The sequence below is a fragment of the Mustela nivalis genome, assembly GCF_964662115.1.
Source record: "Mustela nivalis genome assembly, chromosome: 18".
NCBI lineage: Eukaryota > Metazoa > Chordata > Mammalia > Carnivora > Mustelidae > Mustela > Mustela nivalis.
The window spans coordinates 49,171,504-49,197,873 of NC_139037.1; the positions used below are offsets into that span (position 1 = coordinate 49,171,504).

Consider the following 26,370-nt stretch of genomic DNA (forward strand, 5'->3'; position numbering starts at 1 on the left):
TTTTTTTTTAAGATTTTTTTTTTCTTGGTGACACAGAAAGCACAAGCAGGGGAAGCAGCAGGCACAGGGAGAGGGAGAAGCAGGCTTCCTGCTGAGCAAGGAGTCTGATGCTGGACTCAATCCCAGGACCCTGGGATCATGACCGGAGCTGAAGCCAGACACTTAAACCACTGAGCCACCTGGGTGCCCCTAAATTTGTGTTGCCTTAGGCCATGAAATTTGGGGTACTTTCTTAGAGCAGCCTCTGAAAGCTCATGCAGGCATCCAGCTCCCAGGTGGCAGAGATGGGATTTGAACTCAAGTCTTGGGATTTGGAAGCTCTAGATCTTCTGATATCTTCTGGAAGGGTGAATCTTCCATTATTCCAGATCTACCCCCCCCTCCAGGGTTGCTGGGCAGTGCCCGACACTGTAAATGTTTTAATGGTTATCATTATTGTACCTCCTTCCTGTCTACACACAGTGTCAGTTCCTTTCGGTCCTTTCTGCTCAAGAACCTTCCATGGCTCCGCAGTACCCTCAGGATAATGACCAAGCCCTTTAAGGCAATGCAAACTCTGGGGCCTGGCTCATGTCTCCTGGTAACCCAGCAGACAAAGGCACCCGACCCCCACGGGCCAGGTTTGGGTGGCCCCCTGAACTCTTCTGAGAAAGGGTTCCTGCATCCTGAACACTTGCAGCACACTCCCTCCTTTTAAGTATGGCTTGTGAGATTTTCCCGGCCTTCCCTCACCACCAGTATACACCGGACACCGTGGCTAGTTAGCTAGCATGCCTTGTGCCACCTTCACTATAACACCTGTATTCCAATTTTCGGGGTCCAAGACTGGCTGCCTTCCAGCCTGGGAAGCCACTGTGGGCAGGGGTGACACCCTGGCCTCCGTTGCTGGTTGGCTGTGCCATGTCTGTGTGTCTGCGCCTGCACGGTCTCATCTGCACTCTAGATGAAGCCGACAGCCTCAAGTCCTCACTGCTGCGGCCGTGGAAACGCAGGATCACAGGGAGAAAAGGTGGGTTCAGATGTCTGAGTCCCCAAAGACATAGGGTCAGTGGAATTCTCTCCGGCCCGGGGAGGGGCTGAAGTGCTGGTGTGTGTTACAACACTGGACGAGACTCAGCGTGGGTGAAACATCCAGAATTAATAAATCCACGGAGACAGAAAGCAGTCTGGAGGTGGCCAGGGGCTGGGGTCAGGAGCGAATGGGGAGTGCCTACACTTGGTGGGTACAGGGTTTCTTTAGGGGTGAGGAGAAAGTTCTGGAGATAAATAACGTGATAGTTGCACAACCCTGGCACTGTACCAAATGCCACTGTTCACTTTTGTTTTCTGAATTTTACCACAAATTGAAAAAAAAAAAAAAGAGGTGGGCTGCTGAGGGAGAAGGGAGCTGGAACTTCTAGGTCTGAGGGAGGAGGGACTGGGGTCCTGGACTCCTGGGTCTGAGGGAGGAGGGGGTGGGGGCCTGGGCTCCTGGGTCCAGGGGAAGCTGGAGGAGGCTGGGGCCCAAATGTCTGATTACCAAGAGGGGAGGAAACCGGCAAGATGAGGGTTGCTATGTGACATACAGAAAAATATGATCAGGGCAGAGGAAGCAATTGCTTTTGGCGGAAGCTTCATCGGATGGCAATTTCGACACCAAGGCCTCCCTTCCCACCCTGAGCTTGCCCACTGGGGAATTCCAGGAGATGGCCCAGAGGAAGGGAGAGGGGAAGGCAACTGAGGGGAGGAGGCAGGGTCACTGCGGGCCCATCCCCAACAGCCTAAGGACACAAACTGCACCCAGGAAGGAGTCTGACCTGTGGGCCTAGATTCTGGGGCCCCAAAGAAGGTAAGAGCTAGGAGGCTGGACCCCAGGGGCTAGAACCAAATGCAGGAATTCTAGAAGGGACTGGACTTCTGGGTCCCCAAGGAAGGAAGGGTGAAGAGAGCTAGAGGCTCAGATTCTGGGTTCTGGGGAGGACACGGGCTGGGCACTTGGACATTGAACTTTTAAAGCTGAAGGAAGGAAGTTGGGGGCCCCTTGAAGCTAAGTAAGGTGCTCCCTACTAGTTTCTGAGAGGGGAAGTGGTGGTGCAGGGTTAGGTCCCGAACACAGTGGCGGGTCGGATGGTCGGACGGTCGGGCAGTGGGGCGGTCAGACTGCTCGGCAGCTTGGACTTTGGTTCTGCCACGACACCGCCCAAGCCCTACCCCACGTCCCCTCTCCTTTTCCAACCTCTCCCACAGCCGCGGGCCCAGGACCGGGAAAGCGAGAAGAAAGTTTGGACAGGTGAGCATTCTGGGGAAGCCCAGAGGCTATCTGGGAGAGGCTCTGAAGCTGGGTGAGGGAGGCCAGCCAACAGGGAGGTCAGGATGGGAAGACAGCTGTTACAGGATGGAGAGCGCCGCAGGCAGAGAGCTGGTCTCAGCAGACCAGAGCCTCATCCACTGTTTCTGCCCTGGGAGCCAACGGGAGCCTCAGAGCTGGAGGGGCTCAGAGCTGGGAGGCCACCTTCAGAGGCACCTGGACCCATAGGGCAGATTCCTCACCTGAGAGAGAGAGAGAGAGAGAAAGGTTCGTGGTCCCTCTCCTTCCCCTGCAGAGCCCAGCATGTGGGGTTACCTGTCTGTGCTGCCCGCTTTCCTGGCCTTTTCCGCTATCACTGGAGTCTGGAGCATGTGAGTGTTAGAAGCAGGAGAACCCCGGGTCTGCTGGAGGAGGGACTGAGGTTCTGAACTTCTGGGTCTGATGAAGGAGGGACTGGGGGCCTGGACTCCTGGGTCTGATGGAGGAGGGATTGGGGTTCTGGACTCCTGGGTCTGAGGGAGGAGGGACTGGGGGCTTGGACTCCTGGGTCTGATGGAGGAGGGACTGGGGGCTTGGACTCCTGGGTCTGATGGAGGAGGGATTGGGGTTCTGGACTCCTGGGTCTGAAGTGGGGGGGAGTTAGAAGTCCTTGTTTCTGTGGGTAACAAAAGGAAAAGCTGTCGTTAAAAACCACTTTGATGTCTCCTGTACTTCAGTTTTGCCCTTGCGGTGACCAACAGGTCTGTGAACCTCACGGAAGGTTTCCCCTACATCAGGTAGTTATGGTGCTGGCGGGGCAGGGGGTTCCGAGGGAGAAGAGGTGGCCTGGCTCCGAGGAGCCACAGGATGATCCTTCCTTTCTCCCAGCCTCTGTGGGTCTTACCCCCCTCAGAGCTGCATCTTCAGCCAGCTGCTCAACATGGGAGCTGCTATGGGTAAATATCCTCAGTCCTTCCTGTTCAGGGGAGAACCCTACCCCCATCTTCACCGCTACCCCACCCCTACCTTCACCCCTACCTCCACCCCTACTCCTACCCCACCCTGGCCAAGGGGGCCCCCGGCCCCAGGGATCCAAGCCCCCACCTCTCCTCCAGATGTAAGAGTTAGGCCCCAACCCCTAGACGCCCAGTCTCTCCGCACCCCCTCCCCAAGAGTCCAGGCCCGGCTTGCCGGCCCACTTCCCTCTCCTCCCAGCCGCCTGGATCTGCATTATCCGTTACCACCAGCTCCGGGACTGGGGAGTCAGAAAATGGTTTAACCGGCTGATCCTGTGGACGGGGCTCCTGTGTGCCCTGGGCACCTCCGTGGTGGGCAACTTCCAGGTGAGAAGGCGTCGGCTCGTGAGCGCAGCCAGGCACGCCGATGAGCCCGAGACTACAGCTCCCAGCACCCCCCGGGGCCTCTGGCTTCTCATTGTGGGGGCTTGTCCGCGCACGGCCTTCTGGGACTTGTGCTTCTCATGCGGTCCTTGGGCCGGGGAGGGAGGTGAGCTCCTCTGCGGTCTGAGGTCTGAATGGAGGCCCCCGTGGGAGGCCTTGGTGTAATTATTCACGGAACCCCAGAAGACTGGGGCAATTTACTGCCGTCCCTTACCCCTTTGCCCTTTTAATAATGAAATTACTCAGAGCCGCTCATTCTCACCACTTAGATGGAGCGTTCACTCCGTGCGGGGCGCTAGGCTTTACCCTGTGTAGGTTTTCATCCATCTCTAGACAGACCCTTTCAGTCAAATCCAACAGAGGGCTTTTTTATTTTTTGTTTTTGTTTTTGTATTAATCAGCTGGTTCGTGGTGGTCAGAAATGAACCCAGATTCAGACTCTAGAACTCACATTGCTCACCTTGAGGTTCAGTAGATATTTATAGAACAAAAGAAGGGACAATGATAGGAGAGAGTCTATTGATGATTGTATATTGATATTTAATTTTTCCGTGGCGCCTCTGACTCCTAACTGCTCCTGATGAAAGTACTACGGGCTAAGAGACTGCCTTCCGCTTGCTAAGAAAAATTCCCCATAACTCATCGTTCCTCATCACCCATCGTTTATTCCTGGGCTCCTCAACTTTAACTTTTTTTTTTATTTTTAAGATTTTATTTATTTATTTGACAGAGATTACAAGTAGGCAGAGAGGCAGGCAGAGAGAGAGAGAGGAGAAAGCAGGCTCCCTGCCGAGCAGAGAGCCCGATGCGGGACTCGATCCCAGGACCCTGAGATCATGACCTGAGCCGAAGGCAGCGGCTTAACCCACTGAGCCACCCAGGCGCCCCATCAACTTTAACTTCTTAAAAAAATTTTTTTTTAAAAGATTTTTGTCTTTTTGAGAGCGAGATCATGAGCAAGGGGGAGGGATAGAAGGAGAAGCAGACTCCCTGCTGAGCGGGGAGCCTGATGCAGGAGTTCATCCCGGGACCCTGAGACCATGATCTCAGCTGAAGGCAGACAGTCAACCAACCGGCTGAGTCACCCAGGCGCCCCTCTTCTTAAAATTGTTATATTGCTCCCATAAGGAGCTTTCTAAAGACATTTCCTGCTGGTCATCGCTTCCCCTCATTAAACTTTTATGATTTAGAAAATATTAAATGACATACACTATGTATCTGCAAGCCACAAACCATTGCAATCTTTAAGAACTTCCAAAACCAATTTTTCAGCCCCTGGGTGACAATATCAGCCCTCCACCACCCCAGCTGAGAACAAGAGATTTTATTGCATTAATATTTCCTGAGCACCTACAATGTGCCAGGCCCCGTATTCCAGAGTGAGGCCGCACCAGTCTGCTCTCATGTCCCTGCCCCTCACCCCCCACCTGTGTGTATCTACCTTCCTTTCAATTCTTGTCCCTTTTCTTTGCAGCAAAAGAACCAGCTGCACATGCACCTGGTCGGGGCCTTCTTTGCCTTATTCCTGGGCAACTCCTACTTTTGGTTGCAGCTTATTCTTGTCTGGTACATGAGGAGATTGCCCCAGCCCGGGGCCCCCTGGATCGGGCCACTCCGTCTGGGCCTCTGCAGCCTCTGCAGCATCCTCTTGGTGACCAGTATCCTTCCTGGGGCCGGTGGCAGGGGTTGGGGTGGGGGGCGGTCCTCCACTGGGGTGGTTCATCTCCATGCAGTCTGTTCTCGGCCTCAGTCTTCTGGGGATGGTAGTATCCCGGGAAGTGTCAGCCTTGGGGAAGGGCACCCTGGGCTGAAGTCCACCTCCCCTGCATGCTAGCCGGGTGTTGGTGGGGGAAGGACTCCACAGGCTGGACTCAGTGTCTCAGCTCCTGCAGCTCTCCAGTGTGGATGATAACAGGGCTGCCCCCGGAACTGGAAGGAATGAAGGGAGTAATGCACATGAGGTGCTTAGCTCAGTGACCAGTGCAGTGAGCCGCCAAGAAATACTGGGAGGATGGCAAGCCAGCGGCGGCAGGCACTACCTGCCCTGCGCCGGGCATCATGTTGAAGACCGGAAACTGAGGTTCGGAGAGGGGGAGTCTCTTGGCCAAGACGTGTCGCAGAGTCCAGCGGTGGCGCTGGCGGTGGATGGCAGGGAGGCAGCTTGTGCAGGCTCTGGAGAACAGTCCGCATGTCCTCCCCGCTCCTTGTCCGGTTCTGTCCTGTTAGAGGCTCTGGCTGGCCTTGATGGGAGTGTTCACAGCCAGAAACTAGCCAAGGCTGCGAATCAGGGCTGGTCGTTAACCATTCACCAGCATGCCTGGCACTGGCTGAAGATCCTACCCAACCCAGTTGAGTCACGGGAGCCCAGATGCTCTTTGCCAACCTAATGTGCCTCTGGGTGACTCAAATCACTGTGCTTCAGTTTCTGTATCTGTCAAACGGAGTTGTTTTGATCGTAATAATGGTTGTTACTGGCAAAGTGCCCTGAGAGAGGAGAGGCTATAAACGTAGCGTTAGGGACCCATCTCCTCCTTGGGGAGAACGGAGGGAAAGCCAGAAGGCTGCTGGTGCTCAGAAGAGCCTACAGGGAGACTGGTTTCTTCCTGGGGGCAACAGAGAGCCGTGGGAAGCATAAGAGTGGGGGAGGACCAAAGCCAATTCTGGGGGTAACCCCCTTGTGTAGGTGCTCTCACCTCTCCTTTGCTCTAGGATTCATGGGATCAGGGGTGATGTCACCTTATGGGCTGCCTAAAAATCCTTGGATGAATGAAATAGTGTCTGAACTGATCTAGGAGGGAGTGGGCGCTGGCTTGGCCGAGAAGCAGGAAGGGTGTTGCAGGGAGGGATCTCAGAAAGCAGAGGGCCTCTCTGCTAGCTTGAGCTTGGAGTGAGTGTGGGTTCACAGGTGAAAAGGATTTCAGGGGGCACCTGGAGGGCGAGTCTGAGCAGGACAAACATGTGGGAAACAGTCAGCCAGGGAGGAGGGCAGCCGCAGAGGTGGGTGGCCTACCAGACGCCATTCTGGCCAGGGCGAGGCAGCTGCGTCGTGAGAGGGCGCCTGGTCCTGGTGACCTGGCTGGGCTCCGGGATCCTTCCTGCTGCGTGTGGCCCTTGACCTTGCTGTAAAGTGATGATCCTCCACTTCTGGCCGCTGCGCTCAGCCTCTGCCGCCTGCGAGTGGGCCATCGCCATGCTGCTGTTTGCACTCTTCGGCCTGTTTGCTGTGGACTTTTCCTGCCTGGACGGCTGCACCCTACACCTCCAGCCAGGCCACCTCAGCTCCCCGCCAGCCTCCCCCACCTCCCTGCAGATTCACCTGTGAACAGTAGCCCGGGTGATGAGGTCTGGGCCCCCTCCCTCCGTGCTGCCATCAGGGCCACCCAGGAAGTGAGAGGTCAAGGCCAGCCAGCCATCCCTGCTCAAGGCTATTTATTATTATTATTATTAATTTTTTTTTTTTTTTTTTTTTTTGCCGCCGGCGGAATCAGAGACACGGACGCAGGCAGGGTCACGCGAAACCAGAATTCCTTCCGGAGAGCAAATCCGTACAGAAGGTTGTGAGGGAAGGGGGAGAACCGGGGAAGGGGGGGCCTGGGAAGGAGGAGTTGGGGACACAAGGACAGATGGCCTTCCCTGTCCGGATCTGCTAAGCCACCCCAACCAGCCCCCGTCCCTCCCCCACCCCACCCCGCAGAGAGATTGATCAATAAATAAAATAATAAATTAATCAATAAATAAAATAGAAACAGCTCCCCCGCCCTCAGTCCCCCCTAGAACCACCCCCCATTGGGCACGGCCCCCTGAGCCCCATCCCTGCAGGGCAAGGCCGGGTTTGTTGTCTCTCCCCTCCCTACATACTCCATGGGCCCTATTTACAGATTCACAGTTGGGGGGCAGGGAAGAGGGGTGGAGGGGGCTCCCCTCCTTCCCCGGCCCCCTGGGGTTAGGGCAGAGGAGTCCCGTTGGTAGCCAGGAGCTTCTTGTCCTTAGCAGGGCCTCGGCGGGGAGAGCTGGTCAGCTCTGGGTCTGGGCGGCCGGCTTGGGGCTGTAGGCTTCTTGGTGGGGTGCCAGCAGGCCGAGTCTGGGCCCCGTTCTTCTCATCTGTGGAGGAGGAAGCAGTGCAGCATCACGAACCTCGAGGCTGCCGAACCCCAAGGAATATGTTCCGGCAACATCGTGGTGAGGCCAAGGGCCTCCATCCTGGGGCTGGAAGCCTGTGGGGACGGCTGCCAGGAGGATACCCATTTGCAACCAGAGCCAGCAAGGTCACGGACAGCAGGTCATATATCCTGGACCCCTCCAACTCTCGTGGCTTTGGAAACCGGGCCAAGTTAGTCCCAGTGAGACCCAGAGTTCTGACTCCAGGGGCATTGTCACAGACTCTGGCTATGAGATTATTCGCTAAGGGACAGCTTGTCACAGCAGCAGATCACATTCAAGTCCCCAGATCACAGCCAAAGGTCTCCTTCTGCTACCCTGGTTGTTAGGGGAATGCTCCTTAGTGACAGGGCACAGGGGAGCCTTACAGGGGGTTGTTTGGGGGATCCGAACAAACCCGGAGGACTGCTTGCCCTTCTCCAGAACACTGTTCCAGAACCCTCATTAGCAGGAAGTTCCACAACCCCACACAGAGACTAGGCACCCTCTGGGGGTCCCTGGAGGTGCCTTCCCTGGCCACAAGGGCTTCTCAGGCCAGGATGGCCCGTGCCCTGGCCTGGAGCTCAGGCCCCAGCCTCTCTGAGAATCTGTGATCCTTGCCCATGGACCAAAGCCCTGGAGCCCTTGCTCAGCAGGTCGCCCCTCTGGCCCACAGGATAAAGGAGGGCCACATGGCTTCGGACCCCTGCCGCCCACCTGCCAGGGCCTGCACGGAGGGCTGGTCGTGAGTGCTCAGCAGCTGTGCCTGGATGGTCTCCACCACTCGCTTGAACCGACGGCTGGGACCTGGAAGAGATACGGAGATGGGCTGACTTGGGGACAGAGACAGAAAAGGCCCTTCCACCCTGTGGAAACCAGCAAAGGACTTGCCTCCTCTTGGGCTCAATTTCCGGCCCTGTGTTGGGACTAGGTATTATAAACCCGCAATTTGCAAATGGGACTAAGAAAGATTGGAGTTAAAATAATGATGGATGTGGCTTTCTATTTATCGTGTTAGTTTCTAGCTGAGGCCCCGAAGAGACAGGAATATAAGAAAAATAAACAGGAAGTTAAAAAAAAAATCTTAAAATCGAGGAAGTCCTGCATATTAGCCTTTAAAGGAAAGGGGGAAAAAAAAATAAAAAAAAAAATAAAGGAAAGGGGGAAAAATGCAACTTATTTCATCTTAGGGCTAACATTGTGGCAGGCTGGTCACTGTGACATTTAAGACTGCTAACAAAGGTAGCAGACAGAAGTGTCTCTTGTTATTCGGACTCACTATCATGGCTCAGGAACTTGCTGGACTGGCAGCAAGACATTTCTGTGGCTCCCATCTCTGGTGCCAACTCCTGATCGGTCATGGCTGACTGTAGTTTCTGAGGCTGCCGCTGAGCCCAGCAGGAAGAAGTGCCGTGATCACCTGGTGCTGTCTGCTCTGGGTGCGGGAATGACACGGGATGGCAGAGAGCCCCATCTGCCCTTCGGCTGTACAGTCAGCTCTGCACTTCAAGGTCAGCAGGGCTAGGTTGAGCCCAGCTTCCTCAGTGTGCAGTGGGACTGTGTCAAGTCAATTTGCTTCAACAGGACTCTGTTTTCTCTTCTGTAAAGTGGGTGAGCACTAATACCTCAAAGTCCTCTGGGAAGCGTCAATGTAACAATGCACGTAAAGCACGTGAAACATCATAAATGTCCATGAAGGGGCACCTGGGTGACTCAGTCCACTAAGTGTCTGCCTTTGGCTCAGGTCATGATCCCAGGGTCCTGAGATCAAGCCCTGCATTGAGCTTTTGCGCAGTGGGGAGTCTGCTTCTCCCTTTGCTCCTCCCCCTGACTTGTAACCTGTTTTTCTTCCAAATAAATAAAATCTTAAAAAAAAAAAATCCATGAAATGTTAATGAGAGAAGGGGGAAGGACAGAATGCAGAGATCTGAATGAGGAGGGGGCTCATAGGGTCAGCGCTAGCTGAGCACCATCTCCTCCTCCCTCCTGCTGCCCTCCAGGGCCACTCTCGCAGCTCAGCTGTCTTGAGCATCCCACACAAAGGGTAGAGGCAGTGTCTCGCCAAGGGAAGCTTACCGGAGATGAGCGTAAAGGTGACCGAGTAGATGCCACCACTGCCACTGCCATCCCGTCGTGGGGAAGGCTCTGGGCCCTCTGAGGAGCTGATGTCCACCTGGAATCGGACGGGCTTCTGGAAGACAGATGGGCCGCCACTGGCCTTGTACTCGGCCCTGAAGCTGGTCTGTGACAGCACACTGTGACTCAGGCTGGGGATCTGAGACAGGCAGGGGACAAAAGGAGGGGGTGATTCCAGTGACCTGATTCCAGGGACTGGATAGCCAACCCCACAAAGACCTCTGCCCAAGGAACTACAAGTTCCATCAGCCACTACGGGGAAAAGAATAACAGGAAAGCCATTGGGAGGCCCCATTGCCTGCTAGGACTTGTAGTTTTCTTGTCCCACTATAAAGGGAATCAGAGGAAAGGCTGGTAACAGGGCCTGTCACATCTAGGAGTCAGCATCAGCCTCCAGAATTACATGACGCAAACTTCTCTGCCTCTGTGAGCATTGCCACATCTGTGTCAGAACCTGTAAGTCCCACTAGCTCCTGCAGCAAAAACCCAGAGGTCCCTGGGGAAAAAGCGATTCTGTCTGCTAATCTCAGACCTGGTGGTCAGGGAATGGCAACTCACTAATACGCTAGGGAGGTGTACTTTGCACCACCTCCAGGCCCCAGGGTCCAGTAAACCTCTCCACCTCCCTGCCCCTATAGTGACCCAACCCAACTCTGAACGGAAAACTACAGATCCCATGAGCCTCAGGAGGAAGTCAGGCCAGAGTGGAGGTGGACTCCAGGGGATGCTGGGATTTGTAGTCTTGTGCTGGCCAGGACACAGGAAGACCCAGGCCCCTCACCGACAGGAAGGCATGGACGATGTCCGCTTTGATGCTGCTGAGGGGTTTGTCCTTCAGCACAAGGAATATTTGTTCTTCTTTGTCCAAGGAGATGAAGTTTCCAAACCAGGAGCGTTTTGCCAACCTGAGTGAAAGGGGAGGGTTGGAGGTGGGTCAGGAGCAGGCTCAGAGAATAAATCCCTCCCTCCAACCTCTGGCTTCCCTTCCCTGTCAGACTTACTCTGGAGAGGACTCTGGCGTCAAGCTGGACATCTCCTCCGCAGTGGGGACTGGCGTGCGATGGAGGGGAGAGTATGATCAACACTTGCCCATTACCCTGGGTCCAGCACGTGGGCCAGTAGTCCCCTCCAACTAGAGGTTCCAGATCCCAGTGCCCATTCACCTCCCAGTAGCTAAAGCCCACTTGGCATGCTACCTGGTGGTCCTGCTGGGGATGCCAGCCCACTCCAGGTAGACCACGCCCTCCGAGGGTGGAACTTGCTCGCCATGAGCCAATGATAAGATGAGCCAAGGCATTGAATGGAGGTGTCCTTCAGAGAGGCTCCTCCTTCCTCCAGCGCTGAAAGCCCCACCCCCTGTCCCCAACACCTAAATTTCTATTCCCAGTCCCATCTTCTCACACGACACGGAAATCTAGGCCCCCAGCCCTTGCACCCTGGGGGACCCCGTACCCTGCATCTTGCGCCGGTGAAAGCGAGGGGAACCCAGGAAACTGTTGCGGATGGAGTTGAGACGACTCCTCCAGGCGGCTCCCCCGACGCCACCGCCAGGGCTTGGGGGTGGCGTTGTTCCTGGCGTCCCAGTGGGGCTGGCCCGGGGCGTGTGCAGGGGCGAATGCAAGGGGGTGCCCCCAGAGGAGCGCGGGGAGCCTGGGGGGCCAGGCAGAGGTGTGGAGCGGGCACTGGGGGGCGGAGGCTGCTCCCCGGCACCCCCACCCCTGGGGCCGCGAGAAGGCAGCGTCTGCGTTTTGGAAGTCGGGGAGCCCCCGCCCCGAGCCTCATCTCCGGCCCCGGGCTCCGGTGAGAAGGAAAAGACAGGACTCTGTGAAGAGGGGAAACGAGTGAGATGGCGGACAACTCCCAGGAGCCTTTAGGAACCCCATAGGCCCATACTCACAGAGATGGGTCCCGATGCATGCTGGAACTTGTAGTCCAATTATTACCCACCCGCCTCCACCCCCCCCTTTTTTTAGGGGATAGGGACTTTTTCTATCATGCTCACTGCTGTAGCACAGTGACTGGTACACAGTAGGCGCTCAATTAGCTTTTGTTAAGCGCATAAAGGAACCCTTGAAACACTAAAAACCGGATCCTATCGGAGGTGGAAATGTGCAATGCTCTAAAACGGGATTGGGGGCCCTTTAGAGACAAAGAGGCAATGCCTCAAGACTTCTTGGGAATTGTAGTTTCCGGTCCAGTGTTCACCCCTTTACCCCTTCTTAATGAATCGGGGCTTACCCGTGGGCTGCTGAGAGGGCTGGAGGACAGACCGGTGGAGGCTCCACTGACACTACGGGATCTGTTTCCAGGAGAGATTTTTGTTTTGTTTTGTTTTTAGATCAGGTGTGTGGGTTTCTCAAGGCTCAGATGTCCTTTCCCTTCCACACACCTTTGCGATGGGGATTTGAGGCCCTGAGAGGGGCCCCTGAGGTGGAGCTGGGGATAGACCATGAACCCCCTCCCAACCCACCCAGAGTTGTGGACCCGCGGGAGGGCCAGGGGCTCTCACCTCTGACTGTGCTGGGCCATCTCCAGAGCCCGGCGGGTGGGAACTGGGGAGCCACCGCCCCCAGCATCCGTGATGCTCAGAACTTCCATGGACTTCCGCTCTGGCCGACGCTTCCCGTGTCGGCTCAGCATGGGGGAATCCACACGTTTCCGAGGGGGGTCTGAGGGCGGAGAGTTTCAAGCCAGTCAGAAGCCATCTTCACCCAGCTGTACATGGCACTCGCAGAGGTGGGAAACGGAGGTGCAGAGAGGAGACTTTTGACAAGTTCACAGAGTGGGTCAGGGAGCCTAAACCCGGAAGCTAGGGGCGCCTGGGTGGCTCAGTTGGTTGAAGTTCTGCCTTCGGCTCAGGTCATGATCTTAGGGTCCTGGGATCGAGTCCCGCATTGGGCTCCCTGCTCAGCGGGGAACCTGCTTCTCCCTCTGCCCCTCACTCTACTGGTGCTCTCTCTCTCTCTCTCAAATAAATAATAATAAATAAATAGATAAAATCTTTAAGAAAACAGAGGTTTACCCACTTAAAGAAAAGGGGGGGTGCCTGGGTGGCTCAGTTGGTTAAGTGACTGCCTTCAGCTCAGGTCATGATCCTGGAGTCCCAGTATCAAGTCCCACATCAGGCTCCCTGCTCAACAGGGAGTCTGCTTCTTCTCTGACCCTACCCCCTCTCATGCTCTCTCTCTCAAATAAATAAAATCTTTAAAAAACAGAGGTTTACCCACTTTAAAAATAAAAAAATAAAATCTCTCTCTCAAATAAAATCTTGAACAAAACAAAAGCAAAATCCTAAGGCCTGCAGCCCCTTCCCCCCCACTACAGAGTCTGGGGTCTGGACCCCCAGCCCTGCCTTCTCACCGACATCATTCCGGGGAGGCAGGTCCTGGTCCTCACAGCTGGGATACCGCTCCTTCCGATCCAGAAGCAGGTAATATATCATCTTTTCTTGGTTCTCCCTGATGGGGAAGGGAGGGAGGGGGTGGGAGAGGCCTGGGGTCAGGAGTTGGACTCCAGAGGTCTCACCCCCTCCCTGTAGCTGTGGCTCTTAGGAGCCTGGTACACTGGTATCTGCGCCCATGCTTCCCTCTTCCTAGGCATGGACACGGTGAGACTTTGTGTCAGTGCACATCGGACCCTTACTTGACTCAGTCGTGACAGTTCCGAATAATCGAGCACTTGCTATTTGCAAGCACTCTGTGGGACACCACGTGGGCCTCACCACCTACCGGTACTTTGCAGCATCTAGTCTCCCCACGCTGCCCCGTGTCCTGCCGCCCCCTCCTGGTTGCTCTGGGAACAGCTCCACGTGGGAACTCTAAGCCACGCCCCCTCTAGCGGCCGGGCGCCACGCCCCACGGAGTCTGCGCGTGCGCGAGGCCCGGGCGCGCCTTCCTCTGGCTGGTTGGGGCACAGAGGCCGGCTGGCTGGACGTCAGCCAGCTGGTGTGCGTCCCTGAAGCAGGGGGTCTTACTCCTCGCTGCGGAGCTCGCGGTGCAGCCGCTCGCGGTCCCTGAAGCAGCCCAGCGAAGCCATGCTCTCCAGGACGTCGGGGTCCAGCTCTCCGTTCGATGGCAGGCTCCGCATGGCCACCCGGCGGCCTGGGGCTGGCTCCAGGCAAGGGTCGGGCTCGTGTTTCCCACCCCTGGGGAGGGGGAGAAACGTTACAGGGTACCGGGCGTCCGGGCCCCAACCTGCTCCTCCCTTGGAAACCCAGGATTGCTGGCTCTCAGCCCCTGCTGCGCCTGTGTCCTCCCCTGGGACCCAAAAATCAGAGTCTCTAGCTCCTCCTCATTGAGCAACCTTGGTATCCCACCCTCCAGCAGCTTCTCCCGCTGGGGACCCTTGATATTTGGGCCCCCTCCCTTTCTGCCCCAGGGAGCCAGGTGCTTAGTTGTCCCATACTCACAGGTACCAGGGGTGTTTCTGAATTTGCTCCAGCTGTGCGGAGGGAGAGAGGCAGAAATGAGGTCGTGTGAACACAGTGGGCCGCAAGGAAAGTTGATGGGGTGGCTCTGGGGTTCCGTAAAGGTGCCCCTCCTCTCCCAGGGGCAGGATGACAGCTTAGGTCTTCCCCTAGTGGTGACTGGGCACCACGACCTGTGACCACAGGCCTGGGACATTGCCTGTGTGCACAGTGGCACCCCTTCCCCTGTGGAGGACCTGCCCAGTTTGGAGGGTGCGATTTGCAGACCCTGGGCTGCTGCTCATCCAGTGACCTCCCCCTCCCCCGCCCCCAGCCATCGCCCCCAGGACTGACAGGCAATTCCTGGAAGTCCATTCTCATGGTCCCTCTAGGGGTTCTGTCCTCATGACCCACCGCTTCCCCCAACTCACACTGAGTCTTTTCTCAGGCTCTACTTCGATCATCCCTCTCAGGAGGCTCTGGCAGTCTGGAGGGATGAAGTGGGGCATGTGGAAGACGCCCCGTTTCACCTTCTCCAGCAGCTGGCGGAGATTGTCATCATCAAAGGGCAGAGCCCCCTGTGGAGAAATAACAGGCCCCTCACACAGAGCTTAGGGTGTCTCAGCAAGAGCCTAAGCGCTTGACACAACGCCCGTGTGGTCCTTACCACAAGCACTGGCAGACGGGGGACTAGGACCATCTCACTTTACAGATGGGGAAACTGAGGCATAGAGCGGTCCAGCAACTGGCCCACAGCCTCCAGGCCCACAGCAAGGAGGGGTTTGGCAACAGACAAGCCAGGCCCCTGGCCTTAAGAGGCTGCGGTTGCAGCTTGGAGGGTGTATCTGAGAAACAGGTTTCTCCCCAGACTGGTTTCAGGAGGGGTAATCCTCACGCACTGGTTCAACCGAAGGGGAGCATCCACTTTGGGTCAGGGATCTTGTACTGGACAAAACCAGCCCTCGCCCTCCTACAGCTCACACCCTAGACTGTGAGACCCCAGTGACGGAAGGAACTTCAGCAGCCTCGTCATGAAGCAGGCACCCCTGCTGTCCCCTAGGTTCTGATCTGAACCACGAGGGATGGAGCAGGGGACAACACCAGGTCACTGGCCCCATGGAGCTTTGTCTCCAGTGGTGCCTGGCACACACGGATTAACAAACAGCGGTTGATGAATGAGTAGTGGGGAGAGCAAACAATAAAGGGACACATAGGATGAGACAGGCAGGAGTCCGAGAGATGAGACAAGCAGAGTGAGCAGGTAGCTGGAGGGGGAGCAGGGAGTCAGGGGGGAGGGGCCTCAGAGGAGATGATGCTGGGCAAAAACTTGCAGGGGTAACAGCATGACTCTGAGGGCTTTTCCAGGTGTTACCCCTGGTGTCAGAGGCCTCTGGACTGAGGAGGCAGGGCGTGGGGGAGCAGGGGGAGGGGCGCCCCACAATGCTGGTCTGGGGCCTCGAAGCCTGGATGAGACTCCGCTTATCTGTCTCATTCAGTGTGGCCATGTGTTTGCTGTTGGCCTTGCCCCTGAACCTCCACTTCTCAGCCCCCAGAACAGTGAGAAGTGTGTTGTTCACGCCGCCCTGTGTGTCTCTTATAGGAGCCCAAGCTAAGGCAGACACCCTCTCATGAGCAGCTGATCTGTTCCCACGGCGTGCATGGCCAACAGCGTTCTAACTCACGCCGGAGAGACGCTCAACGAGCACAGGAATTTTCTCGGCAACACCAAACACCCCGCCTGCCCTCAGGAACACACGGCGGTACTCTGGGCGCAAGCATTTAAAATCACCAGCAAACAGTGCAAAAAAGCAAAAACTGTGGCACTCCCTAGACCACAGAAAACACACTTGTTTACAAGATGGACTGAAACCGGGCGTGGGGCAGGGAAGCAGAGGGTCGCTTTGTGCCTCTTCAGCTGGGACACGTGTGATAGGGACTCAGCTTTTTCTCTGCTCTGCGCACATCTGGGAATGACCTCGGAAACACCAAGCATGGGAGGCTATATGTGAACCCCAATGAGTGTGCAGCTTCTCAAACATGGAATGTGTCGATTATGAGAGTCAGCTGTAATAATAACAGTAACTACTAGTAATGGGGCGCCGCTCAAAAGGCTGACAGGGAACATTCTAGGGAATCACATTCTTGTGACTCCTGGTACCCTAATTACTGGCCCTGGGCAGGCGAGGAAATGGGCCTGGAGAGGGAGAGCGACCGGCTTGGTCACAGTGGTGGAGCCGGGGTTTGAACTCAGCTGGACAGGCTCCAGAATCACCAGCTGCAGAAGGGTGGAGGCCTGGACTGTTTGAGCCCACCTCTCGGGCGTCCCCCATCTTCCCTGGGGAAGCTGTGAGTCCCAGGCGCTCCTGTTGAGCCTCGGTTCCCTCAGTGTCATCTAGGCTCCTGGATGAGAGACCACACACTGATCCCAGCCCTGCCGCCGTGCAGCAGAGTGCCTGTGAGCCAGTCACTTCTCGTCTCTGGGGTTTTTGAGTGAAGTGTGCGAGATGATGTGCTTGGAACAGTGCCTGGCACAGAGTAAACCTTCCATTTACTCACGCCACGCGTGTTGACGGGGCCGACTACGTGCCAGCTCAGGTCACAGCGAGCCGACAGAATAAAACCCACAGAGACAAAAGCCCTGACTTCTGGGAGCTGATGGTGTAGAAGGGGACACCGCACAAGGAGCTCACAACTCAGCACATGATGGCAACTCTGAGAGTCGCCAGGAAGGACAGAACCTCCCCTAGAGGGTCTGACCTCATGGGGGGGGGGGCGGGGAGAATGGGAGCGAAGAGAAGTCTAGTTGTGAACTGGATGAGCAACAGGACAGGTCAGGACAGAAGAGTGTTCTAGACAGAGAAAAGCAGGCGCAAAGACCCGGGGGCAGAGCCAGGCTCACAGGTCTGCTCTGATTATATTCGTTATTACCATATTGCAACAAGCTCCCTAGAACAGTCACTGTCCCAAGCCGTCCAAGGGCTCCTGGCTACCCTGTCCATTTCGGGGACACCCTGGACTAGCTCACAGTGCTCTGACTCCATGGTTAGCTCTGGGCACACAGCAAGGGTGGGGCAAGGGTGCTCCAGGGTCTTGGTCTGCTGGTTCCTGCCTCTCACCTTCCTGATACCAGTTAAATATTTGGAAGACAATGCCTGAGGGGAAAGATGGAACTTGCTTAATGTTTTGTGCTCCCACCAGGCAGGGCTGTTCTAGAAAGTGGGACAGGAGAGGTGAGGGGCACCTTACCACAAGCAAGGCAAAGAGGATGACTCCACAGCTCCACATGTCCGCCCGGCGGCCATCATACTTCTCCCCCTGGAAAGGAACAGGCCTGGCCATGACAGGGTCTCTCCACCATGCTCTCCCCACGCCTCCCTCCTCTCCACCCGCTCACTTACCTTAATCACCTCTGGACACGCATAGTGGGGGGACCTGCGGGAGAGAGGCGGTGTGAGCCTCTGGCCGGCTTCTCGCCCCCTCCCTGGAACGACGGAGGCCAGGCCCCCACTCACCCACAGCTGGTCTCCAGGAGGCTGTCCCCCACCTGCAGGGACGCCATGCCAAAGTCTGCGATGCGGATGTTGTTTTTCTCATCCAAAAGCAGGTTCTCGGGCTTCAGGTCTCTGTGGCTGAGACAGGCAGGTGGGGCTCAGGCCTCTGCCCTCCTCCTGGAGGCCGAGGCCCCATTTGCTGTCTCTCAGAGGCACTTCTGAAAACCATTATGGGCAATTCCAAACGTGCTCCAAGCAGTGAGAAGAACATGAGAAAGCCCCATGTACCCATCCCCCAGCCCCACCTGTTTCAACTCAGGGCAAATCTTCTCTCTTCTCTACCTAGACACACTCTCTCCTTCCTCCACTGGATTATTTCGTAGGGTACCCAGGACCGTGTATCATTTTATCCACAAATATTTGCATATCTACCACGTGAGATATTCTGAGCAAAGAGGGCTAATGTTGAGCTATTCAATATTGAAATACTGAAATACTTCCATACTGAATAATAAAAAGAATATGGTCACCCCAAGCCAGTCACTGGTCCCTGGAGGGAAACCCCTCAAGTTTTAAGGGTTGATGTCTGGGGGTGCAGTGGGGCCTGAGGATTCTAGCTTCTGTCCGACGTGGTCAGTAACTGGGTCATACTTGTTGTTAAATATGTTGACTATTGCCCCCTAGAGGTCGGCGCTTGTAACGTCAGGGTTTTGACTGGGTCTTGCCAATAGGGCTGTGTTGACAGTTTAAATGGGCAGCCTTCCCATCACCAAGCTTTATCCCCACCTCTGAGCCCCTCCACCCCCACACCCACCCCAGCTCCAGTCCCCACCCCAGGGAGGGAAGGAGCGCAAACAAATGCGGGTGAAAGATGAGCTGAAGGCCATTCCGTGAGGAAAGGACGATCTTTCCATATGGACAGTCACATGCCAAAAAACGGAACCTCAACCCTTGACTCACATCACAGACAAATATTAATTTGAAATGTATCCCAGACCAGAATACAAGAGCTAAAACTATATAACTTTCAGAAGAAAATGTAGGAGGAAGCCTTAGGGACAAAGATTTATATAGATAAGGCAGAAAAGACAAACGGTAAGGAAAAAATATGACAAACTTGAATTTATCGCAATGTAAAACTTGCTTTTCACCAAACATTGTTATAAAAACAAAAGTGGAGTGCCTGGCTGGCTCAATTGGGAGAGCATACGACTTTTTTTTTTTTTTGAGAAATTTTATTTATTTGACAGAGAAGACAGAGAGGGAGCACAAGTTGGGGGAGTGGAGGGACAAGCAGATGTCCCGCTGGGTGCAGACTCCATGCGGAGCTCAAGTCCAGCACCACAATTTCATGACCTGAGCCAAAGTCAGACACTTAACCAACTGATCCACCCAGGTACCCTGAATCTGTGACTCTTGATCTCAGGGTCATAAGTTTGAGCCTGATGTTGGGCGTAGAGATCACTTAGCTAAATAAAAAACTTTGAAAAAATTAAAAAATAAAAGGGGGTGCCTTGTGGCTCAGTTGGTTGGGCGACTGTCTTTGGCTCAGGTCATGATCCTGGAGTCCCAGATTGAGTCCAACGTTGGTCTCCCAATGTCTGCTTCTCCCACTGACCTCTCTCCTCTCATGCTCCCTCTCTCAAATAAATAAATAAAATCTTAAAAAAAAAAAAAGAATTAAAAAAATTCAAACTTAGAAGTATGTCACAAACTGGAAGAAAATACTTGAAAAATATACAGTTAATAAAAGATTTGCTCTTAGGGGCACCTGGGTGCCTCAGTGGGTTAAGCCTCTGCCTTTGGCTCAGGTCATGATCTTAGGGTCCTGGGATTGAGCCCCATATCTGGCTCTCTGCTCAGCGGGGAGCCTGCTTCCTCCTCTCTCTCTGCCTGCCTCTCTGCCTACTTGTGATCTCTCTCTCTCCGTCAAATAAATAAATAAAATCTTAAAAACAAAACAAAAAAGCAAAAAAACCCCCAAGCAATAATTAAAAAAAGAAAAAAAAAAAAAGATTTGCTCTTAGAATAAAGAATTCTTAGGAGGGATGCCTGAGAGGCTCAGCTGATTAAGCATCTGCCTTCAACACAGGTCATGATCCTGGTGTCCAGGGATGGAGTCCTGCATTGTTTAGCAGGGAGCCTGCTTCTCCCCCTGCCTGCTGCTCCCCATGCTTGTACTCTCTCTCTGACAAATAAATAATGTCTTGGGGGGGGGGGGGGGAATCTCTTAGGAGTTATTCCTAGAGCTATCTCTCGTTCCTAGAATAAAGAACTCTTAGGGGCGCCTGGGTGGCTCAGTGGTTTGGGCTGCTGCCTTTGGCTCGGGTCATGATCTCAGGGTCCTGGGATCGAGCCCCGCATCGGGCTCCCTGCTCCGCAGGAAGCCTGCTTCCCTCTCTCTCTCTCTCTGCCTGCCTCTCTGCCTACTTGTGATCTCCGTCTTTCAAATAAATAAATAAAATCTTTAAAAAAAAAAAAACTCTTAGAACTCAATATCAAAAAGACAACAATAAAAAATGGGCAAAGAGGGGCGCCTGGGTGGCTCAGTGGTTTAAGCCACTGCCTTCGGCTCAGGTCATGATCTCAGGGTCCTGGGATCGAGTCCTGCATCAGGCTCTCTGCTCCACAGGGAGCCTGCTTCCTCCTCTCTCTCTCTGCCTGCCTCTCTGCCTACTTGTGAACTCTCTCTGTCAAATAAAAAAATAAAATCTTTAAAAAAAAAAAAAACGGGCAAAGGACCCGAAGAGACATTTTTCCAAGGAAGATAAAACAAATGGCCAATAAGCACATGAAAAGATGTTCTACAACATTAGTCATCATAGAAATGCAAATCAAAACCACAACAAGATACCACTTCATACCTACTAGGATGGCTATAATCAAAAAAGTCAAATGATAACAAGTGTTGGCAAGGACATATAGAGATTGGAACCCTCGTGGACTGCTGGTGGGGATGGTGAAGGGTACCGCCACTTTGGAAAACAGTCTGCCACTTGCTCAAAAGGCTAAGCAGAGTCCCCATATGACCTGACAATTCCAGCCCCAGGGATGCACCCGAGAATTGAAAACACAGGTACACATCAAAACTTGTACTTGATTGTTCCCAGATCCGTATTGTTTACAAGAACCAAAAAAGAGAAACAATAAAGTGTCTATCCACTGGGGAACGGATAAAGGAGGTATGGCACAGCCACACGATGGAGTACTATTCAGCCACGGAAAGGAAGTACTGATACACATTATGACAAGGAGGAACCCTGAAAACCTTTTGCTGAGTTAAAGAAGCTAGACACAGGGGCCCCTGGGTGGCTCAGTGGGTTAGAGCCTCTGTCTTCGGCTCAGGTCGTGATCCCAGGGTCCTGGGATCGAGCCTCGCATGGGGCTCTCTGCTCAGCAGGGAGCCTGCTTCCTCCTCTCTCTCTCTCTGCCTGCCTCTCTGCCTACTTGTGATCTCTCTCTGTCAAATAAATAAATAAAATCTTAAAAAAAAAAAAAAAAAAGGAAAGAAAGAAAGAAGCCAGACACAGGCAGCCACATACAGTATGATTCTGTTTACATGAGACGTCCAGAATAGGCAAGCCCATAGAGACAGAGGTGGTCAGAGGCTGTAGGGGTGACTGCTTCGTGTACGAGGTGATGATTTTGGGGGTGAGGAGAATGTTCTAAAATTACATAGCAGTGATGCGCAACACTGGTTATACTAAAAACTCCTGAACTGTATACTTGAAAAGGGTGGATTTTATGATATGTGAGTTTTATCTCAATTTTTAAAAAGGGATAAAGATTTATTTTGGGGCTGCACCACACTGGCTTCCAGTCAGCCTTGTGGGCAGTGCTCATCTCGGCCTCCCCTCAAGCTGCCCCCTCACCAGATGGAGTAGCTGTGGCAGAAGTCCAGCGCCGACACTATCTGGCGGAAGAACTTCCGGGCCTCCTTGGGTGTCAGTCTCCCCTTCTTTACAAGGTAGTCAAACAGCTCACCTCCAGAGACGTGCTCCAGAACCAGGTACCTGGGGGACGTGGAGGGGGCAGAGGGCTGGAAGGGGCATGTGGAGGACCAAAGAGCCTGGACTCTCTTTCAAAAGCCCCCGGACCCCAGCACAAGACCCCCATCCCACTGGCCTTTGGAAGCAAAGTACTCCACCCCAGCGCCGCACCCCCCCCCTCCCCGCCATAAGCTCTGTGCAGCAGAGACTCCCATGACGACTTTAGGAGTATCAATACTTGGACTCCTAGTTATTCCTGCAGGTAAGACAACTGTGATAACGCCTAGAAGACAGAAACACCTCAGTTCTCACAGGATCCTGGGAAATAAAGACATCTCCCCTCCCCCACTCCCATTAGCTTCTGGAAAGCCAAGCCTTTCATTCCTATAAGCCTCAGTTATTAAAAACAACAACAACAACAACACAAATTCTCATTAATTTCTGGCTACAACAATTGAAGTGTGCTTCAATTTAAGTTGACGACCGTGAGGTTTTTTTAAGAAAGACTACAAGTCCCATCAGTGCCTGAGAGGATTAAAACTCCCAACTCCCACAAGCCTCTGGGACATAGACTCCTAATTCCCATCAGCCACCTGGATCCTTAAGACTCCAAATCCCATCTGGCTCTGGGAGGCCCAAACTCGGATTCCCATCAGGCCCTGGGAACAAAAGCTCAATTTCTAGGAGCTTTTGGAAAGCTGACGGTCCTATGTGAAGCCCAAACTCCCATGAGCCCTCACTATTCCTACCTAGGTGAAGGAGTGGGAGAGCGAGCTCCACCAGTTGGTGACAAAGCCCCACCCCGCCGCCACACCTGGGGAAGCCTGAGGACTACAATTCCCATGAGTACTTGGGGCTGGGCCACTTACTGCCTGGGGGAACCTCCCCAGCATCTGATGGGTACTGGAGTCAGTTCATCCTGGGGACTGCGTGGCGGAAACAGGGGTCTGTTCCCTCACTCGCTGCCCAGCCCAGCTGTCCCTTGGGTCACCAGAGTCCAGACAAAGGCCTATTGTCTGTACCCTGGGCAGCTGGACTCCACTCCCATCTTCCTGGGGGGTAGGTAATCAGCTTTGAGATATGGATCGGAACTCCTAAGAAGGCCATTGTTGGGGTGTCCATCATATAGCACCCAGAATTATGTGGGAGGAGGAGGGGGCCTAGGAAGAAGCAGGATTCACAGAGCCTCATGCTTTGATAAGTCCCCATGGCCTCTGCAAAGATGAGCAGGGCGGGGAGCTGCCCTTAGCAAGACCGGCCCTGTTGAGGACATCTGGGTTATCTAGTAGAGAGTGTTCCCTGCAGGGCTGTTGGGGGGGGGGGGGCTTGGTCCCTCACCAAGACGGCTGAGGCTTGGCTGTCCTGTTGCTAGGTTGCTAGGGCACATTTGGCCCTTAGTACCAGGCCAGTCAGTGTGGAAACAAGGAGGATTATGTGTGTGTTGTGGATGCGTGTGTGGGAGGGTGTTCTGTGCAGGAGGGAAGGGGCTGACAGGCCCTTCGGGGGCTCCAGCCAGGAGATCTTAAGTTTCTCCAGGCTTCTCCAGGCCTTGTTTCCAGAAAGGTCCCACCCTAGGAACTTGGGGTGGGGGGGTGCATGAGGGCTGGGTGTCTATAAATACCTACAAATATTTCTTGTTCTCGTAGACATCGTGTAGCTTGAGGACGTGTGGGTGTTCAATGAGCTTCAGGATGGCTATCTCCCGCTCCACCTGGGGGTCAGTGGGGGACACAGGAATGAAGGTCAGCATGGCCTCCCTCCTCCTACCCCACCTTGTCCCCAAACGGACGCCCTGCCCCAGTGCACACACACCTTCATCAGCACCGACTCAGACAGCTTCTCCCGGTTCACGATCTTGATGGCGACCTTCTGGCCCGTGATGCAGTGCACCCCGAGTTTAACCAGTCCTGGGGAAGCAGGACTGAAAATGGGGGGGTGTGCTCCCAGAGCCCTCTCCCAGCTCCTAAGTCCCCCTGACTCCTCCTCCTTTCCCTGCTGGCTCTTTGACAGTGGCCCTGACCGAGCTCTGAGGGCTCTCTTCTTCCTGTTTTCCATAGACATAGACCTTCGGTGCTGTCCCTTCTTTTCTTTTCCCCCGGAGGTAATCTTTACACCCATGTGGGGCTCGAACTCACAGCCCCGTGACCAAAAGTCTCCAAGTGCTTCACTAACTGAGCCGGCCAGATACCCCTGTTCTGTCCCTTCTGATTGTCCATCTCTCCGCAGTCGCCCTGGTTCTCACCCGGACTCTCTGTCCTTCTGTCCATGTCTCCACACAATCTTTCCTCACTGTGTCTCCACAATGTTGTCTCCCTGACTGCTGCCTTCAGCCTCTCTCTCTCTCTCTCAGCCCATCACTTCCTTGAATTCTCTGCCCTTCAATCTTCTGGAGGCTCCATGTCTCCTGAGGAATGTACTTTCACATCTGCCCCCTTCCCAGACCATCCTCTTCCACCTCCTCCTAAACCCTGACCTTTTCATCCCCTTCTTTGATCTGCTTTTAATAGGAGCTGTGGCTGGGAGCATTCAAACCCCAAGAGTGCGCCCACTTCCCAAGAGTAAGCCCCGAAGCCACAGATCCTGGATGGGGAGGGGGCAGCCCTTCCTCCCTCTGACCCAGGCGTCCAGGACCCATGGCCCCTTCCTCTTCCATAACTCAGGAATTCAGGTCAGTGACACCTTCCCAACCTTACCACTAGGATCTTGAGGTCTGAGCCCTTCCCCTTCCCTAGCACCCTGGCCCTCAGCTTCACAAGAGATGCTGGGCCCACCCCGCCCGGACACAGGTGTGCAGCTCCTGCTTCACGCCCACCCACCCTCCACCTGGCAGGAGAGAGGCCAGGGCTGGAGCCAGCGTTTAGCAACAGCAAAGGATGACCCCTGACTCCCCAACCACTCCTGGGAGATTTGACTCTCGGATCCACCTTTCCACCTAGCCGTTTGTGTTCCCCACACAGAGCCAGCACGCTGGAGAAGGGGGAGACTGCGGCACACCCCACCACCCGAGCCTCACTGCCGGTTACCCGGACAGCCTGCCAGGGGAGCCCGGGCCCTCCTCAGCCAAACAGCAGTGCAGAGGGAAGCGGCCGCCCAGGGTGCACCCCCATCCCGAGGTGTACTGCAGCAAGGACCTCAGCTCCCAGGGCCGGCGGAGCCCCTGCTGCAGGCCGGCCTCCCTTCCCCACTGAGGCCCTGGAGCCCCTCCAACTTCTAACCACCCTCCCCAACCCTGAGGTGGGAGCCTCTGGGCCTCAGCACCTCCCCCCAGAGTCCAAGCCTCCTGCCCCCTCCATCCTGGGGACCCAGCAGACTTGACCCCAAGTCTCTTCTCTGTGAGGGACCCCGGGGTCTGGGCGATCAGCCCCTGCCCTTTGAATACCCAGGAGTCCGGCCCTTGTCCCCCAGCTCTCCTGCCCCCATTGCAGGTGTCCCCTCCCCTGACTCACCTGTCTGTCCTTTGCCCAGCGTCTTCTCCAGCCGATAGGGGCCCACATATTGGGCGTGCTGGGGTGGGTGTGGGTGTGGGTGCGGGAGATGGTAGGCGGGGGAGCCCCCGCCCCCCTCCTTGGCCCCGGACGACATGGTGCCCTTGGTCCCGGTCCGACAGGCCCCCCGGCCGCCCCCCCTGCGGCAGGTCGCCCCGTCCCTCCGGTGGGGGCCGGCGACAGCTCCGTCCCGGCCCCCCCGGCTGCCCCCCACCTCTCCGGGGGTCCCCAGGGGGCTGGGCTGGGCCCCCCCAGTCGGCGGGCCGCGGAGCTGGGGGAGGGGGGGCTGGCCCGGGGGGGTCAGGCCCCGGGAGTCAGCATGGCCCGGGGGGGCTGCGCGGCCCCCCCTCCCCAGCCCGTCCCTGGCCGGCCCCCCCCTTCCTGCGCCTCCCCCCGCCGGGGGGGTCTGAGGTGCGGGCCGGCGGATGCTGCAGGCCGAGGTCCCCCCCGCCCCCCCACGCGCCCTCTCTCCTCCGCCTCCTCCTCCTCTCCGCCTCCCCCCGCCACCTCGTCCTTTCTCTCCGGCACGCTGACATCACCATCCGGGGACTCCGGGCCCTTCCCCAAAGTTAACCCTTTCGGAGGGGGGAGGGGGAGCGGGGGCAGGGGGCGGGCCTGGGCGCCGGAGGGATGGAGAGGAGGTGGGAGGGTGCAGGGAGGGATGGGAGGATGCAGGAGAGGATGGAAGAAAGGCGAGGGAGAGAGATGCGGAGCAAAGAGACCGGGCGAGAGGGAGCTACACAAAGGGAGAGGAAGTGTGACATAGAGATGGGGACAAGAGGCAGCTCGCTAGAGAGATGCAGACAACCAGAGACAGCGCTGGCGCAAGGCAGAGAATCGGGCTAAGGTGGGCAGAGAAGGAGAGCAGAGTGGGAAGAAGAGACTGGGAGATGGCAGAGAGTCGTAGGAAGGGCCCCAGCTGGAGAGATACCGTGGTGGAGAGGCACAGAGGAGGAAAAAGAGGGAAAAAGCCAGCCAGAGAGATGGAGAGAGACGTACAGAAACACAGATATGAAGGGGAAGGGGAGAGAAGGCAGGGTGAAGAGACACAGGTGAGGGGA

General features: G+C 55.4%; 2 protein-coding genes across 17 annotated transcripts; one reads left to right on the forward strand and one right to left on the reverse strand.

The window, feature by feature from the left end:
• The first annotated feature begins 1,398 nt into the window (after positions 1 to 1,398).
• Positions 1,399 to 9,683, forward strand: TMEM150B (transmembrane protein 150B). Of its 15 annotated transcripts, none has more exons than XM_082709774.1 (10): positions 1,399 to 1,828; positions 2,227 to 2,269; positions 2,583 to 2,658; positions 3,004 to 3,063; positions 3,155 to 3,222; positions 3,440 to 3,609; positions 5,141 to 5,324; positions 6,795 to 7,008; positions 7,155 to 7,220; positions 7,657 to 9,683. In XM_082709774.1, the coding sequence occupies exons 3-8, from the start codon at positions 2,591 to 2,593 to the stop codon at positions 6,986 to 6,988; spliced, it is 744 nt and encodes a 247-aa protein (XP_082565900.1). In that variant the 5' UTR covers positions 1,399 to 1,828; positions 2,227 to 2,269; positions 2,583 to 2,590; the 3' UTR covers positions 6,989 to 7,008; positions 7,155 to 7,220; positions 7,657 to 9,683. The 15 variants fall into 15 exon arrangements, with proteins under 15 accessions (XP_082565900.1, XP_082565902.1, XP_082565904.1 ...); XM_082709776.1 differs by having other exon boundaries at positions 7,660 to 9,683; XM_082709778.1 differs by having other exon boundaries at positions 8,480 to 9,683.
• On the reverse strand, positions 7,079 to 25,741 carry BRSK1 (BR serine/threonine kinase 1). Of its 2 annotated transcripts, XM_082709765.1 has the most exons (19): positions 25,271 to 25,741; positions 23,637 to 23,731; positions 23,450 to 23,535; positions 21,708 to 21,848; positions 17,857 to 17,973; positions 17,743 to 17,776; positions 17,591 to 17,659; positions 14,776 to 14,922; positions 14,348 to 14,379; positions 13,913 to 14,083; positions 13,300 to 13,397; positions 12,449 to 12,608; positions 12,178 to 12,238; positions 11,392 to 11,761; positions 10,941 to 10,989; positions 10,721 to 10,844; positions 9,880 to 10,078; positions 8,521 to 8,610; positions 7,079 to 7,767 (listed from the first exon to the last, which is right to left on the reverse strand). In XM_082709765.1, the coding sequence occupies exons 1-19, from the start codon at positions 25,404 to 25,406 to the stop codon at positions 7,610 to 7,612; spliced, it is 2,337 nt and encodes a 778-aa protein (XP_082565891.1). In that variant the 5' UTR covers positions 25,407 to 25,741; the 3' UTR covers positions 7,079 to 7,609. The 2 variants fall into 2 exon arrangements, with proteins under 2 accessions (XP_082565891.1, XP_082565892.1); XM_082709766.1 differs by lacking the exon at positions 25,271 to 25,741 and having other exon boundaries at positions 23,446 to 23,535.
• Positions 25,742 to 26,370: the final 629 nt, after the last annotated feature.

What these genes read in the sequence shown, in the direction of transcription:
- BRSK1 (XM_082709765.1), bottom strand. Translation starts at nt 25,406, where the DNA reads ATGTCGTCCGGGGCCAAGGAGGGGGGCGGGGGCTCCCCCGCCTACCAT. An exon ending in GCCCTCTCAGCAGCCCACGG is followed by an intron (nt 11,762 to 12,177) that starts GTAAGCCCCGAT and finishes CCCTCTTCACAG; the next exon opens with AGTCCTGTCTTTTCCTTCTC. An exon ending in ACGCCAGAGTCCTCTCCAGA is followed by an intron (nt 10,845 to 10,940) that starts GTAAGTCTGACA and finishes CCTTTCACTCAG; the next exon opens with GTTGGCAAAACGCTCCTGGT.
- TMEM150B (XM_082709767.1), top strand. Translation starts at nt 2,591, where the DNA reads ATGTGGGGTTACCTGTCTGTGCTGCCCGCTTTCCTGGCCTTTTCCGCT. An exon ending in GAAGGTTTCCCCTACATCAG is followed by an intron (nt 3,064 to 3,154) that starts GTAGTTATGGTG and finishes CCTTTCTCCCAG; the next exon opens with CCTCTGTGGGTCTTACCCCC. An exon ending in CCGTGGTGGGCAACTTCCAG is followed by an intron (nt 3,610 to 5,140) that starts GTGAGAAGGCGT and finishes TTTTCTTTGCAG; the next exon opens with CAAAAGAACCAGCTGCACAT.